General features: G+C 51.8%; 7 protein-coding genes across 7 annotated transcripts; 6 read left to right on the forward strand and 1 right to left on the reverse strand.

Moving 5' to 3' along the window:
• The first annotated feature begins 397 nt into the window (after positions 1 to 397).
• Positions 398 to 1,749, forward strand: K460DRAFT_385107 (NAD(P)-binding protein). The gene is made up of 4 exons (XM_040935525.1): positions 398 to 557; positions 604 to 704; positions 759 to 1,230; positions 1,291 to 1,749. Exons 1-4 carry the CDS (start codon positions 485 to 487, stop codon positions 1,503 to 1,505), a joined length of 861 nt encoding a protein of 286 aa, XP_040791789.1. The 5' UTR covers positions 398 to 484; the 3' UTR covers positions 1,506 to 1,749.
• Positions 1,750 to 1,775: 26 nt separating this feature from the next.
• K460DRAFT_279546 (uncharacterized protein) lies at positions 1,776 to 4,262 on the forward strand (the record flags this gene model as incomplete). The annotated part of the gene is made up of 1 exon (XM_040928337.1): positions 1,776 to 4,262. One exon carries the CDS (start codon positions 1,776 to 1,778, stop codon positions 4,260 to 4,262), a length of 2,487 nt encoding a protein of 828 aa, XP_040791790.1.
• Positions 4,263 to 4,794: 532 nt separating this feature from the next.
• Positions 4,795 to 5,955, forward strand: K460DRAFT_375915 (alpha/beta-hydrolase; the record flags this gene model as incomplete). The annotated part of the gene is made up of 2 exons (XM_040934821.1): positions 4,795 to 4,926; positions 4,969 to 5,955. The coding sequence occupies 2 exons, from the start codon at positions 4,795 to 4,797 to the stop codon at positions 5,953 to 5,955; spliced, it is 1,119 nt and encodes a 372-aa protein (XP_040791791.1).
• A 1,020-nt stretch (positions 5,956 to 6,975) lies between these two features.
• Positions 6,976 to 8,344, forward strand: K460DRAFT_385108 (SET domain-containing protein; the record flags this gene model as incomplete). Its single annotated transcript, XM_040935526.1, has 3 exons — positions 6,976 to 7,236; positions 7,303 to 8,089; positions 8,167 to 8,344. The coding sequence occupies exons 1-3, from the start codon at positions 7,194 to 7,196 to the stop codon at positions 8,342 to 8,344; spliced, it is 1,008 nt and encodes a 335-aa protein (XP_040791792.1). The 5' UTR covers positions 6,976 to 7,193.
• A 741-nt stretch (positions 8,345 to 9,085) lies between these two features.
• Positions 9,086 to 10,189, forward strand: K460DRAFT_404465 (uncharacterized protein; the record flags this gene model as incomplete). Its single annotated transcript, XM_040936727.1, has 2 exons — positions 9,086 to 9,481; positions 9,551 to 10,189. 2 exons carry the CDS (start codon positions 9,086 to 9,088, stop codon positions 10,187 to 10,189), a joined length of 1,035 nt encoding a protein of 344 aa, XP_040791793.1.
• Positions 10,190 to 10,680: 491 nt separating this feature from the next.
• On the forward strand, positions 10,681 to 13,062 carry K460DRAFT_365129 (alcohol dehydrogenase). Its single transcript, XM_040933125.1, has 5 exons — positions 10,681 to 10,995; positions 11,061 to 11,075; positions 11,321 to 11,435; positions 11,564 to 11,699; positions 11,749 to 13,062. The coding sequence occupies exons 1-5, from the start codon at positions 10,972 to 10,974 to the stop codon at positions 12,611 to 12,613; spliced, it is 1,155 nt and encodes a 384-aa protein (XP_040791794.1). The 5' UTR covers positions 10,681 to 10,971; the 3' UTR covers positions 12,614 to 13,062.
• A 747-nt stretch (positions 13,063 to 13,809) lies between these two features.
• On the reverse strand, positions 13,810 to 14,759 carry K460DRAFT_275426 (uncharacterized protein; the record flags this gene model as incomplete). Its single annotated transcript, XM_040928043.1, has 2 exons — positions 13,810 to 13,973; positions 14,138 to 14,759. 2 exons carry the CDS (start codon positions 14,757 to 14,759, stop codon positions 13,810 to 13,812), a joined length of 786 nt encoding a protein of 261 aa, XP_040791795.1.
• Between the last annotated feature and the right edge of the window lie 826 nt (positions 14,760 to 15,585).

Raw genomic sequence — 15,585 nt, forward strand, 5'->3', positions numbered from 1 at the left:
AAGCTGAGAGGGTAGTCTAGTTGACTAAACAGGACAAGATCGGAAAATTACCATGGTAGTGTCAACGTAGGACAACAGTTCCTCCTGATAACCAGTTACGTGTGCTTGATAATGAAACAAGATGTGCAATTATCCCTTGCTTCATATCTGCAGTTTAGATTCAGTGATTCTATTTCGCAAGTCTGCTAATTTTGCTGCTCCAAGCAACATACGGTTGGTTAAGTCTTGAATCCCTTAACTGAATAGACTGATTTATCCCAATTCAATAATGATACTTGACCGCGGTGACTATCTGTGCGTAGCTACCAGTCATGTTAGCTCACGAGCGTAATGGCGCCATGCGGGGTACTTCACCTCGCACAACCGCTTTGGCCTCAGCACTAGCGAGCAGCATCATCGACCAACTTCTTTCGAGTATTTTAAAGTACTATTAAGAATTTAATCTTGTTCAGCCACCAGTGAACCTATTTCAACCTTGCGAATCATGGCCGATCTCGATCCAAGTACCCTCTTTAATGTGAAGGGTCTTGTCGCCGTTGTCACCGGTGGAGGAACAGGTAACGTATAGTCGCAATTAGCGGCGCACTGCTAATGTCTGCACAGGGATTGGATTGATGATCGCTCAAGCACTTGAAGCGAACGGCGCAATAGTGTACATTCTTGGAAGGCGCGAGGAAGTGCTCAAGAAAGCAACTAGCACCGCAGTACGCCGCACCATACGGGGGGGGATTCAAATGTATACTGACATGCTCCTACAGAAGCACGGAAACATTCATCCCATCAAAGCAGATGTGACTTCAAAGTCCGACTTGTCAGCGGCAGTGGATCAAATTGCCCAAAAGACCGGCTATGTCAACCTCGTAGTCGCCAACTCTGGGATCTCTGGGCCATCACTCAAAGGCCTTTCAAAGGATGCCTCACTCTCTGACTTCCGCGCCCATCTGTACAACTGGGAAGTCGCCGACTTCAACAATACGTATGGTGTCAATACAACAGCCGTCTTCTACACAATTGTTGCGTTCCTCGAATTGCTTGACAAGGGCAACAAAGCAAGAAATATCGAGCAAAAGAGTCAAGTAATTGCGGTGAGCAGCGTTGCCGCGTTCAATAGGGTACCGTTGTCGGGTTATGCGTATGGGAGTTCCAAGGCGGCGGTTACGCATATGATGAAACAGTTTGCGACGAGTCTGGTGTCGTACGATATTCGATCGAATGTCATTGCGCCTGGGTGTAAGTCGATTCCTATCAGTCTTGCTACGCGACTACTCGGGCTGCGCTGACAACGGATAGTCTTTCCAAGTGAGATGACACAAGAAGGGATTAAGCAGCGTGGAGAAGGCAAAGACGCCTGGCCGAAAGACGTAATACCTGAGCAGAGAGTGGGAGACGTGAAGGATATGGCTGGTGCTGTGCTGTTTCTCACAAGTCGAGCAGGAGGCTACATCAATGGCAATGTGCTGATTATTGATGGTGGGCGGCTGAGTGTTCTTCCTGCAACATACTGACAGCACCATGGCCTGGATCTGCAGCCGGTGAGATGAGGATGAAGGGTCTGTAACAGGGTGTGGAGGCAACGAGGGAGCACGTGAGTTTCTCTCACTCACCTTAACTTGGACTGGCTCTCTCTCTCACTCCAGCTGTTTGCCTTCATTCCAGGTGGTTTTAGCGCTGAGTTCCCATACTTAAATCTCAAACCACAAACAATTTCTTTCTAGTCAGCGTTGTTATCAATCTTTACTCTTATTTTGGGGTTAGCCTTGAGGAAAGTTAGCATCATGCAGGCGACAAATCATCTCCCCAGTCTGATGGGTACGCTTGACGACCTGAAGGCCGCATCTCCAGGTTTCGTGCGCTCACACGTACCAATGTGTCCTCCACCGTGCACATGCGTCGACTGCGAGACCTACTACTATGCACCTGACAAGCAGCAAGTCGACCGATTCCGTTATACGAGTACGCTCACCGACGCCGAATCCAGGAGCCTCCTGAAGGGTTATATGAAGGACATCTGTGAAGCCCAGCGATACTTGCGAAAGGCTATACAGCAGAATGGTGACTACGTTTTGAGCCGCTGGAGGAAGCTTACCCAGACTAAGCGGGTTGCAATGCTCCAGCAAGTGGAGCCGGATCTGCCTCTGAAGAAAGGTCTTATTGCGGACCTGGAATCCTCGGGCACACCATGGCGTACATGTCGGAAGTACCGGAAGTATTTTCTGCTCCCATACCTGGACGTATACACCCTCAGTAAGAACCCATCGACACTGATAGGGTTGCTAAATACGCGGGCGAAGAATCCTGTTGAGGAATGGGCACCGTTTGACCACAACCAGTTGAGGAATTCCTGGGGTCAGGGTTTGTTCGATTCTCATTTCAATGTCGGTGCAGTTATCCTGCATGGACCTAACTATGGCACTCTCACCAAGTGGGAGGCACAGGCTGCCCATCGGTTCGATCAGGTCGGATTTCCTCGCGCGCAACTCATCATCGAAGCCCAGGCTACTCTACTACGGTTCCTGCGACAAGTTGTCGAGAAATTACTTACGGGTCTGCCAGACGGTGCGTCAGCATCTGCCACCAAATGGGATGCATTCATAGAGTCAGGTCTCAAGATGGAAGGAGATACAGTTCGCTGGTCAAGTTTTGTCAACCAACCATTCACTGCCCCTCCTCGATTCGATGTAGACAATCTAGTCTCTCAAGTGAGTGCCAGATGTGAGTCCACAAACGATCATCTGTGGCTTCTCCAGACGGAGCCATCTTACTTCAAGCGCTACATGCACAAGATAGCTCAAATGCAAAGTGTGGAAACAATTGGTAGAAGCAGAGTTGGCCTTGTAATCACGAATGGCGAAATCATCGCGGACATCGACATCAACCAGTTTTGGCGACACACATTACTTGAGTTCAAGCATCTTCAAGAGCTCTATCATCGGTATCGAGACTCGATCACCCCTGGAGCGCCTTTGCCGATTAAGGTGGATAACGCTCTTGGTGCGCTTGAGCTCATCCTCGTCAATCAAGTACACACGCGAGCTCTACAGCTTTTTGCGGTCATATCCCAGAGACCAGGGTTTCGGCACATCTACGACTCAACGCGCGTCACTGAGTGTACTCCGGGCAGAAAGAGCGCGTATGAAACGAGTATTCGAATTAAAGAAAGGTTCACGACGAGTCATGGCGAGACCGCTGCGTATCACACAGAAAGGCTCTGGTGGATTCTTATGCAGCTGCAGGGTGAGCCAGACCTTGAGACTCGATTCCCTTACGCTATGTTGCTCGATATGCTCAACGATCATCTTGCAAAATCACCGCCCGCCGAACGCGAGCGTCTAGACGAGATACTATACGAGAAGCTATCTGACTATGTCACACTCCTGGAACTCCTCTGGGCGATTCGCATGCATTGCCCCCGAAACAAGAATCGCACGGTTAAAGAATGCGAAAGGACCGAAGACCGACTGTTTTGGAGAGCCTCAGCTACAGGGACTGGTGTCCTAACTCGTGATGCCACTCCTATAGGAGAGTTGTCAGCTTTCGAGGCTGCGAGGCTACCTAGTGGGCCACGGAACGGGAACTGGCTCCAGAAATTCGAGACAGCGCATCAAACCCTACAAGAGTATTGGAGAAAGACGTTCCACATTTATGAAAGGCGAAACAAGGTTCTTGGACTACGACCTGATGACGTTGAGACAAATATGGAGCCGTTATCATTCTGGAAAGACCCAAAGTACATGGCACAATTGGAGACAAAGCGTACACAAATCCTTGCCGACACCAAGAAATTGACGGTTCCAGATAGCGAGGACATTTTCCTACCTTTCCCAACAACGCCCGAAGTTCCAATCAAGCTTGACATCCTACCGTCGAAGACCAAAGTCAAGACTCGAGGCGAGGCTCGATCGGAGGAGTCCGCACAGGATGAAGAAGCTGCAGCAATACGAGAACCCACTCCAGCGAAGATCGCATTGCCTAAACGCTCGTACGCGACATTTCGCTACATGTTCCCCACGGGCCCTGAAGAACGCTTGAAGGATGTCAATTGGGAGACGTTTGTAATGAGTATGGAAAACGCAGGCTTTACAGCAAGAAATGGTGGTGGCTCCATTGTCATGTTCGAAGACGAGAACGGCGGTGGCAAGATCAATTTCCATAAACCACATCCTGACCCGAGCATAGACCCGGTCATGCTCCAGTCCATGGGTCGTCGGATGAATAAATGGTTTGGCTGGACTCGCGAGACCTTTTCGTTGGCGGGCAAGTAGCTTTACTATGAGGCTAGCATTGCATGCTGTGATTTTAAGAGCTAGCGACCGAGAAGGAGAGATATGTGGCAGGAAACAAATTTGGGAGATACCAGACCGTAGCGGCGGATCTTACCTTGCGCTCAATTGAGCTCCCTTGTTCAGCCGCGCGAACGGACAGTCTCTCCAAGCGACGTGGATTTTTTCCCAGAAAGATAGCGGTTTTGTGTGTCGGTGGCATCGGCTAGCGTTTCCAGACAGATTGTCATGAGGAACCATAGCTAGATACTCTTGAATCAATTTGTGACCGCCGATGTGTAAGCATAGAACGATACTAGTTGCTTCCTCGGGGCTCACGAAATAGTATCAATCCTTTACTGATGTGATCTCGATTGTATACATTGTATAAATAGATCCCCCGCTATGAGTGGGTCACACGGCAGGTTGTTCTTCCCGATCGCAGTTTTGTTCTTGCATATCCTGTCCCCCCTTAGCTCACCTCCCCGCACTTGTAAGACGTTTGCAAACAACACGAGTGTCTAATACCCGCACCATGAAACTCTTCACGGATCTTATCACACTACTTCTGCTACTATGGGACCGGGTTGTGGTTGCAGGATACGGAGGTGAAGACCAACCGCGGCGTGAGTTCTTTTACGTCGGCGGCGAGTATGCGAATTTGACGGTAAGGCTTCATTCCGCATATCGGAAACCTCTGACGGAACAGCTTGGAAACACCACCGCTCAATTTATGATCAACCAAATCTACGTCGAGAAGCTCACTCCACCAATCGTCACCCAGGAGCATCCCATTGTTTTCATCCACGGATCCGGACAGACAGCAACCAATTTCCTCGAAACGCCAGATGGCAGACCAGGCTGGGCTTCCTTCTTTCTATCACACGGCTATGTTGTTTATCTCAGTGATCAGCCTGCGCGCGGACGCTCCCCGTGGCACCCATCTATTGGAACGATGATTACACTCAGCACTAGCGACATCGAGAAAGCTTTCACAGCAACCTCGTCGCACGGGCTTTGGCCCCAGTCACGACTACATACACAATGGCCCGGGACAGGAACAGTTGGTGATCCGATCTTTGATGCATTATACGCTTCGCAAGTCCAGCTTCAGGCCGACGAATTACTATCCGAAGCGCAGAATGCCAAAGCGTACACAGCTCTATTGGATAAGATCGGTCCGGCCTATATCATCACGCATAGCCAATCGGGCCCATACGGCTGGCGAGTTGGCGATCTTCGTTCTCACCTCGTTAAAAGTATCGTTGCCCTTGAGCCTGGAGGTCCCCCGTTTATCGGAAGGCTTCCTTATATAGGACCACGTCGAACCTGGGGTATTACCTATCACGAGATTACTTATGAGCCATCCGCGGGACCCAACGCAACGCATCTCGAGACAGTCACGATCCCTGCCAAAGACGAAGATCGTATAGAGTGTATCATGCAGGTAGAGCCCGCGAAGAAGCTAAGAAACCTAGCGCAGGTACCGGTTCTGGTTATAACTGGGGAGGCGAGCTATCATGCACCGTATGATTATTGTACTGTGGAGTACTTGAGACAGGCTGGTGTGGAGGTAGAGTATGCTGATTTAGGTCAGGAGGGTATACATGGAAACGGGCACATGCTCTTCATGGAGAAGAACAACCTTGTTATTGCTGAAAGGGTGCTGCGGTGGTTGGGGAGTGTACACCGCTAGAGAGGTCAGAGGTTGAAGAAGTGATATCTTCTGTGAAGGAAATATGGTGGAGGAAGTTGAAAAGCAGGGGAATAAACATTGGCTATATCGACCTCAACGATGCGTCAATGCTACGAGCCCCTCCTAGCTCTTGAATTTCCGTTATGTCTGAGGGATTGAATCATAAGCAAGCAAAATTCAGAATCTTGCGACTGTGAATTTCCAAGTAAAAAAGCAGTATAAAACCAACTCATTCGAATGTCTCTTATGCTCTTGTATATACTTCCACAATCACATTTGCTTCCTCAGCAGTCCAATATCCACACAACGAACACAGAAAAATCCTCACCGATCTAAAACAGGCAACTAGTAAGTTTGAAACCGAAATGTGCAACTACTACAGCGTAACCTACGACTGCGGGTGTCAATTAGTCGAATACGAGTGGACGTGCCGCACTAGCTGCCCAGGAACCGCGCTGGTATATCAAGGAACAAAGAAAGTGGCTGGAAAATGTGCTTATCACCAGGGCTCTAGTAAATAAGAGATTCTAAGCGTCGCAAGGTGGCAGAAGAGCGATGGGGGCCCTTGTATGGTGCCGTTGCGATCGGCGATGTTGTGGTTGTTGGGTCCTTTAGGGATGTGAGAAGTAGCAGTTTGATGTTGACGGACAAGCCCGGTCACCTTGTATTCATGCTCATTTTGAGGTAGTTTACTATTGAGAGAATGTAATGTGCTTAAATTTGGCTCTGAGATTTGACTGTGAGAGCAAGAGTGCTATCACGCTATGTCTGTGCTAGAGAGGATGCAAGCACTTGGAAACATGCCAGTCCTTTGAATTCTCTCAGCCGAGTGATGTAGCAAGGTGCGTTGCCATAACGTAGTGGGTTTTAGTTTGCTGCAAGTCGTCAGTTTAGCAATCACATACCCATTAGGAATTTGGAGGGCCCACGGATAGCTTTGGACTGTGCGGTGTGGCGGCATGGCTGAAGATATGTCGTCCTCTCACCTGCGTACGAGACAGCGGAGTCTCGAAGGTATACCCGAGTACGCCAGTGATCTTATGGGTGATTCTACTGAGAAAGAGCCGTTTTGGTCGCTAGGCTACGTACCTGGTCGCAAAGCGGGAGATGGCAAGATTTGTCTCACCTTATCACCTAGTCTAGTCTGAGTAGCAAACTCTATTCGCCTGAGACAAACCTCCATCAAGCTTTCTATTTGACTGGTGTATATTTCTCCTCTGACCTCTAAACCACCAACTATGACAGCTATGGCTACCCAGAGCAAAATCCCTATGGCTTCAGGTATGTAGGAGGCGCCTTTTCGCACTGTCCCGTTGTAGCCACTAAGCTAAGCGTGCTCCCCGACAGAAAGCGAGTACTATGAGGTCCGGCCCATTCCTGGCAAGGGCTACGGCTGCTTCGCGTTGAAAGCTATGAAGCGCGGAACGCGTATTCTAGCCGAAGAACCACTACTGGTCGTCCCCATTGCCGAGTACCTGCAATCCGATATCCAACAGGCCTTCGACAAGCTATCACCCGAACAGAAAGACATCTACTTTTCGTTGCACTCTGGGCATGGTCAGGATCCGAAATTGTGGCCATCTAGGATCCACCCAACAGTGGAGGGCAAGGAGCGTCAACGTATCAAGGAGCAACACGATGCCAGGACAGGCAAGCAACCGTCGCTCATTAGCATCTTCCAGACGAACTGCATGGAGTGGAACAAGGGCGCGGCAGTCTTTCCGAATGCAGCCAGGTTCAACCACTGCTGCAACCCCAACGCCTGCTTCACCTGGAACTCTGCGCTTGGTAAGGAAACCATCCACATCATGAACGACGTCGAAAAGGATGAGGAGATCACACTGTCTTACTGCGACATGATCCACGACAAGACGCTCCGATTGTGGGAGCTCAAGCACTACGGCTTCACCTGCGACTGCCGAGCCTGCACCGGGGACGAGGACGACGAGACTACCTTTGCGTATCACAGTGCTTTGAGGCGCTTCAGGCTGCAGGAACTTGAACGCGAGACCCGGTTTCTACGAGGGCCTAAGTTGTACGAGGGCGCGGTTCAACCGGACTTTGTCAGGCAGCTGCTCCAGCTTGCGGCGCTCCACCAGGAGGAGGGTGACTATACAGCCAGGCTGGCCAGCGTGTAAGTAATGCTTGTGAAGTTCATGTTCAAAGCATAGTAGTCGTCGGGCTTATGAATCCAATACTGACAACGCGCAGGTTTCTTGATCTCGCGCTCGTCTGCGAGGTCAGCGGCGATCTCAAGATGGCCGAGGTGGCTGCTGGCAAAGCCGTCCAAGTCAAGAAGGACTGCCAGGGCGCCGACTTTCCGGACTACAAGAAGTACGTGGAGGTACTGGAGCGTGTCAAGGTGAAGCTGGGTCAGCAGGAAGTGTGAGGTCGTTGCTGTGAGTCGATCGGTGGTGTGTCATCATAGACAGGCGGCGTTTCGGCAATCTCTGGACAAGTAGGTCACAGTGGCCAGGATTGTGGCGGGCAGATGCGTGGTTTCAGTAGATGATAGACTCATGGTAGTGCGTAGGTGGGCGATGCAAAAGTCCAAGTACTATCTCAAAGTCCAGCCCTTGTCATGTGAGAGGCTGTCGCTTAGCGCCCGAACCCCTGTAGGACCCTGAGACAGGTGGAGCGTCATCGTCAGCACCACCAACATCCAGTCGTGAAGATTTGATTGTCACCGATGAAGCGATTTAGGGAACAAAGCCGCGAAGGATCAATGGAGCGTCCGGAGAATCCAACTAGCCGCTGGCGGCCCCTGAACTCACGCGACAGTGGAACCTAACACGAAGTTCCAAGAAGCGCTGACGTCGTCGTGTGTCCCTGCGTTGAGCGTCTCGAAACTTGTCGCAGCTCCGGTTACGTCCTCGTCCTCGTCCATTGTTCAATCATTTTCTCCATTCTACGACACTGACGCGTATTCAACTACTGCTCCTTGACCTCACAGAATCCACACTTGGCACGCTCAGCTCGTATGCACGGCGTTGCTTCGCCCCCTTCAAGCGATCGACTGCCCTCCAACGCCTTTTAGCTCCGGCACGCTTAGCTTCCGTGAAGCTGAACGCCTACGACATATACGCGCCTCAGCGTCCACCTTTACAACCGCACGACAATTGCCTCCAGCATGGATCCCACAGCTGCCAAATCGACCGACACAGCGCCTCCAGCTGCCACCATAAAACCGCCGCAAGCATCAACCGCACAACCTCCCTCGCCGCCTCCGTCGCAATCAGGGCCCCAAACCGAATCCAAAGTCTCCACGTCGAACGATGCGCCCCCCGATACAACACCCCCATTCTCGCCTACAAGCCAAACGCCAATTCTCCAGAAGGGGCAGGAGGAGTTCGAAGGTACCGTAGATGTCAACAACGACCTGCCGACAGAAAAGGATCTCGAGCGAGTGGGAGATATGCTTGTGCTAGACGCCCAGGGCCAGAGTAGACCATTCAAGGAATTGTACCAGGCGCCATCTGTCGCGCCCAGGCAGTTGATCATCTTCATTCGGCATTTCTTCTGCGGGGTGAGTGCTGCCACTCCAGCCAGCTACAGTTGGTAAAGCCAACCCAAACACGCAGCTAACAAATTGCAGAACTGCCAGGAATACCTCCGCACCCTCTCGTCCTCGATCAAACCTGAAGATCTTCTTGCGCTACCAACCCCAACGTTTATAACCGTCATCGGCTGCGGACGTCCTGAGCTCATACCCATGTACACCGAAGCCACCTCGTGTCCCTTCCCCATCTACGCAGAGCCAACGCGCAAGCTCTACGACTACCTCGGGATGACGCGCACCTTCAATCTGGGCGCAAAGCCCGACTACATGCACACCAACATGCTCATCAACTCCGTTCAGTCGATATTCCAGGGACTTGGGACAGGCAAACATGCATTGAAGGGCGGCGATTTCAAGCAGGTGGGCGGGGAGTTTTTGTTTGAGAATGGAGAATGCACATGGGCGCATAGGATGAAGACGACGCGCGGTCACGCAGAGGTGACGGATATCAGGAGTTTACTAGGGCTAGATGGAGCGAGCCCGCCACTAAGGAAGAGGTGGAGTCACAGTGTCAAGTCACAGGACAAGGATAAGAGGAGGAGTATGAGTTGGGGACGGTTGAGAAGCAAGAGCAGAAGTGCGAAAGATAAGAATGCCAGCGGAGTGACGACACCAGAAAGGGTGCAAGAAGAGGATACTGATACGAAGAAGATAGTCGGCAGCCCCACGATATAGGGCGCTGACGTTAAGAGTGGGTTGGAGAATGACATTGCATTTACAGCGTATTTGAGCGAGTCGAGGGCCGACACATGGCATCGCGTTACTGCATATGAACTGCATGGCGAGCATTGAGCGAGGTGCAACTGATTACACCACATTCGGGCAGTTAGCATTGATACCAAATCTAAACTTTATCTTGTGCTATTCTTCCAGTCCCAAACAGAGTGGAGACGACGGATCGGATTGCGAGCCGACTATCTCCCTCTCCCTCGGCTATCCGAGCTTCATCGCCAAGCCCCATTCCAAGGTCGAAACTGACAATTCACGCATGAAGATGGACTGCAGCAGCAGAAGTGAATTGTCGTCGACCTTCCCATCGTAATCTAGTGTCACTGAGCTAAATGCGGCAACTCGGTCCCATAACGTGGTGCCAAGGGAAAGAAGAGTCGGAATTTTCCATCCGTATCTGGTCAACTTGGCCCAAGACTACACTACTACGCAGCGGCCAATTGTAAGCTACGGCTTCTAGAATGTCGACGGCGCACCTTGTCCGAGCCTACTACGAGTTTTCGCCTTGGAGCGCGAGGGTTGCGCGACGCCCGAGCTGTGGCCGCGAGTGAGGGGCATGGAGGGGCAATGACGGCGCGATTCGGAGGCACCCCACACGCCCAAATAAAAGCTCCCGGAGCCGCTCGAGAGTCTGGAGTAGCTCTGCTTTCCCCTCTCCTCTCTTCTGCTCGTCTCCTTCTCCTCTATTACACGCCCAAGATACCCATTGAATTCACATCACAGCAATCATGCCCGCGGATACTGTTGGAAAGGTACGTCGAGCTCCAAATCACAAGCAAGCCGAACACCGAGCATGAGCTAACTGCTGCACCTCTAGACTATTACCTGCAAGGTGCGTTCAAAACCCGCTCCGTCTTTCTCGCGCCTCGAAATCGCCGTCTCCTCGAGCTCTACCGTCCAAACTGCTGTGACCTCATGCGGGGCTTGGCGTGCGGATCCGCAGAAGATTGCGACGCTGAATTGCGTACATCGGAACGCTTATCAGCTGAGAGCTGGGAGTCGGGATAGATGCCGAGATAGGACGATGACATCTTTATGAAACAATTAGAGGAGCAACTGGTGCTGACTATGGGCTAGGCTGCAGTTGCCTGGGAAGCTGGCAAGGACCTCTCGATTGAAGACGTCGAGGTCGGACCGCCCAGGGCACACGAAGTCCGTATCGAGATTTACTACACTGGTGTTTGCCATACCGGTACGTGACAGACCACTTTGCGTCCAATCGTCTCTGAACTGCGTGAATTGGTCTGCCAGAATATAGTGGAGCATCTTGATGGCTCAAGTTCAACAAATTACTACAGAATCCTAGCTGACTCAGAATAGATGCATACACTCTCTCTGGAAAGGATCCCGAGGGTGCCTTCCCCATTGTTCTCGGTCACGAGGGCGCTGGTATCGTCGAATCTGTCGGCGAGGGCGTTACAAACGTAAAGCCTGGCGACCATGTCGTTGCGCTATAGTACGTATAATCCCCCTCCCCAAACGAAACAACCTCTCACAATATACAGCACCCCAGAATGCAAAGAGTGCAAGTTCTGCAAATCCGGCAAGACCAACCTCTGTGGCAAGATCCGGGCGACCCAGGGTAAGGGTCTCATGCCCGACGGCACCTCGCGCTTCAAGGCCAAGGGCAAGGACCTCCTCCACTTCATGGGTACCTCCACATTCTCGCAGTACACTGTCGTAGCAGACATCTCCGTCGTCGCCATCACCGAGAAGGCCCCCATGGACCGCACTTGCCTGCTCGGCTGCGGTATCACCACTGGATACGGTGCGGCTGTCATCACCGCTGGCAGGGGCGGTGTCGAGGCGGGCTCTAACATTGCTGTATTCGGTGCTGGCTGTGTCGGACTGTCCGTCATTCAGGGAGCAGCCAAGAACAAGGCTGGCAAGATCATCGTTGTCGACGTGAACGACTCAAAGGAGGCGTGGTCGAAGAAGTTTGGTGCCACAGACTTTGTCAACCCCACCAAGCTCGGCAATCAGAGCATCCAGGAGAAGCTCATTGAGATGACCGATGGCGGATGCGACTACACCTTTGATTGCACGGGTAACGTCAACGTCATGCGCGCCGCACTCGAGGCCTGCCACAAAGGCTGGGGTGAATCCATCGTCATTGGTGTCGCTGCAGCCGGTCAGGAGATCTCTACACGCCCATTCCAGCTCGTTACCGGACGTGTGTGGAAAGGCTGCGCCTTCGGTGGCGTCAAGGGCCGCACCCAGCTGCCTGGCTTGGTGGACGACTACCTGAACGGCGACCTCAAGGTTGACGAGTTCATCACCCACCGTCAACCGCTCGACAAGATCAACCAAGCCTTCTCAGACATGAAGGCTGGCGACTGCATTCGCTGCGTCGTCAACATGCGCGAATAGCTACACTCGGGCCCCCATGACCAGGATTGGAAGGCTAGGCTTTAGTTGAACAATCTATCTTGTTTCTTCTTTGGTTTATGCGAATATGCGTTTTGCTTGTTTTCTCTATAAAACATGAATTGTCACCGCGTTGCGAGGAATGTAGCGGTGTACGGCGAGGTGTTGGGCAGGTGAAGAGGTGGTGCATCAGTCGGCGTTGATGAAGTGGTAGCACTTGGGCCTGGGGGCTTTCAATGTGTGTAAATTTACATCCAAAAGTAATTTTGGCTTTCATGAAATGAATGATCTAGTACACGGAGTGCTCAATTTCAACCGAAGAGACTTGAACTGCTGGGTACATGAACACTTCCCTCACATGTCTTCATTCCTTCCAATAGTCAAAAATGTTTCAAATACCGCACATGCGCTGCTTCTATTCTCTGTCTGAAAATAATACAAGTAGCCCTGGCCTATATTGCAGGTGGTGTCCCTCGCTCTACTGTCCCCAAAAGAACTAGACTGGGGTTTCCCCAACACACAACGCGAAACACGCATGAAACCCTACTAACCTCAGCCTGCGAACCGATTCCAAACACCCCACTGCATCGTCCCGACGTAGCTTGTGTAGATCAAAAGCTTGACTCCACGACCAGGCCTGAGGCTATAAGGCATAGCTGTGTTGGAGTGAGAAGTGGAGGGGACGCAAAATGCAAGTAAAACTCAAGTTTTAATTCGAAATCTATTAAAGAACGTGATATGTAGACAAAGGGTTCCCAAGCCCCAGTATAAACTACGCAATCGAAAACAAACGACTCCCAAATGCACATCTACTACCACCTTCAATTAACAGCTCCTCCGGTCGCAGACCAGAGATGTGAGCACAAGGCCACTCTACCCCTTTGCCTCCCGCGTTAAAAACATTGAGGTATATACATTATGTTTCCACTTCCCTTTCCAGCTTTTGTTATCGTTTCTATTTTACTTGCACACGCCCGAGTCGATCAGTATTGCCATTTCGTGACTATCGTAAGAGAGAGGCGTTTAGAAGTCGGATTCGTCGTCAAGGGAGTCGATTTCCTCCTCCTGGTCGTCGTTGGTGAGGGCGGGCTGGTTCCTGGCAGCCTCACGCTTGCGGGCAGCAGCGCCTGCAATAGGAGCGGTAGCTGGTGCGGCACCTGAGTTGATTAGACTGGATCAGTGGAAATGGAATAGAAGAGTTACGAACCCGTAGTTGCGCCGACGGTTGAGGCGCCTCCAGCAACAGGAGCGTTAGCGGAGGGAAGCTGGGCTGCAGGGGCTTGAGCCGCGGGAGCCTTTGCACCAGCAGCCTTTCCACCAGGAGCCTTTGCGGCAGGCGCCTGAGTAGCGGGAGCGTTGGCAGCTGGGGCTTGAGCAGTGGGGGCGTTGGCAGCAGGAGCCTGAGCAGCAGGGGCATTGGCAGCGGGAACGTTAGCGGCCGGGGCAGTGCCTGCGGGTGCAGGAGTTGCGGGAGCAGCTAAACAATTTAGTGATCTGAAAGATGCTCGTAGGTGTGAACAAACTGACCTGCGGCACCAGCCATTTGGACGGGTACACAGCCACCGAAGGGACCGGCACGAGCAGGGTTCTCGCAACGAACCATACAGACATTGCTCTGTCCAGCAACAGTACCTGTGCAAGTTTGACCCGCAGGGATGGCAGCGGTAAGGGGGAGATCTTGCATCTGGGTGTCCCTGTTGCGGCCACGGTCATTGCCTTCGAGGTTCTGGGTGACGGTAATGGGTTGCCAGTTGGTGCCAGTACCAGTAGCATCGATCATGCACTTGTACGGGCCAGCGCCATCGCCATTGACCTGATGCACGGTCATCTGGATCTCACCGCCAGCTGAGACTTGAGGAAGAGTGCCGCCGTTGAGCTGCATGACCTGGGCAGTGCCGGCCTGGATGTCATTGTCACCTCCACCAAGAGTCTCACCGCAAGTGTCGGCGGCGGCGCCCTTGAAGCGGGTAGAGTCCTGTTGGAAGGGAGCGCGTCGAGTGCCGTCACGGGGGGTGTTGGGGTCAACACCAATGGCAGAGCCCTGGCCGCCAGCATCACCGGTAGCACCGATGATCGCACCGTGGCCAGCCACGAGCGAAGAGGAAGCCAAAAGGCTGAAAGCAACAACGGAAGACTTGGTGAAGTACATTCTGAACCGGTCAGAGGAGGTAATAAGAAGATAGAGTGGAAGGGGTATTAGATGAATGGAAGAGAAGTAGTGATTACTGTAGTTGCTGGGTTGGGAACCTGATGACTTGATGCTCTTCTTCGGTTGTGGAGATGTCTTCATTTATACATGATCGCGAATCGCACCTTGACTACGTCGTTAGCTCTCAAGTTGCATCGGCTATGGATGATCCCGCTCCCATGAGGCGGTCCAGTCTGGCCAAGACGTGTGAAGCTGTTGGCATAAGGTTTCGAGGTCACCAGTGAAGCACAAAACATAGCCTCGGCCTGGTTTGTGACTGAGGATAAATGTTCGAAACGTGATTGATGTAAGAATAGAATATGGAACCCCATGTTTGTAGTTTCAAGCGTGTTTTGCCAGCATCTACGACGGCAATAGTCAAGGTAGACCTAGCATGCAGAGAGAAAATGGCCTATGAGAGCCCTGGGGGTTACTGGTGAGACAGAAAGATGTAGGAAAGTCGAAGTCGAGGCATAAGCAAAGCTTTGGAAGCCAGGTATCGGATGGACCCTCAGGATTTGCCCAACCATATTGTGCTTAGCCATAGCTGTTTGAACCCACGATGCCTAAGCATTGAATAGTTTAAGCCTAAAGCTTGGCGGGTAACCTAAACTAATCCTCGAGTCTAGTGAAACCAAGACAAACCGAGGATGGAAACGTAAATGCAAGCCGAAAAGGCCTTTCCTTGATCCAATAGAGAAACGTTCTGCTCGGAATTCAATTTGGTTGCCATGTTGAGATCCGTGATTCCTGAATGAGGGAAGTAAGTCCTCAGTGGACTTCATTA

This window comes from Cucurbitaria berberidis, assembly GCF_010015615.1.
Source record: "Cucurbitaria berberidis CBS 394.84 unplaced genomic scaffold K460scaffold_2, whole genome shotgun sequence".
In the NCBI taxonomy this organism is placed as follows: domain Eukaryota; kingdom Fungi; phylum Ascomycota; class Dothideomycetes; order Pleosporales; family Cucurbitariaceae; genus Cucurbitaria; species Cucurbitaria berberidis.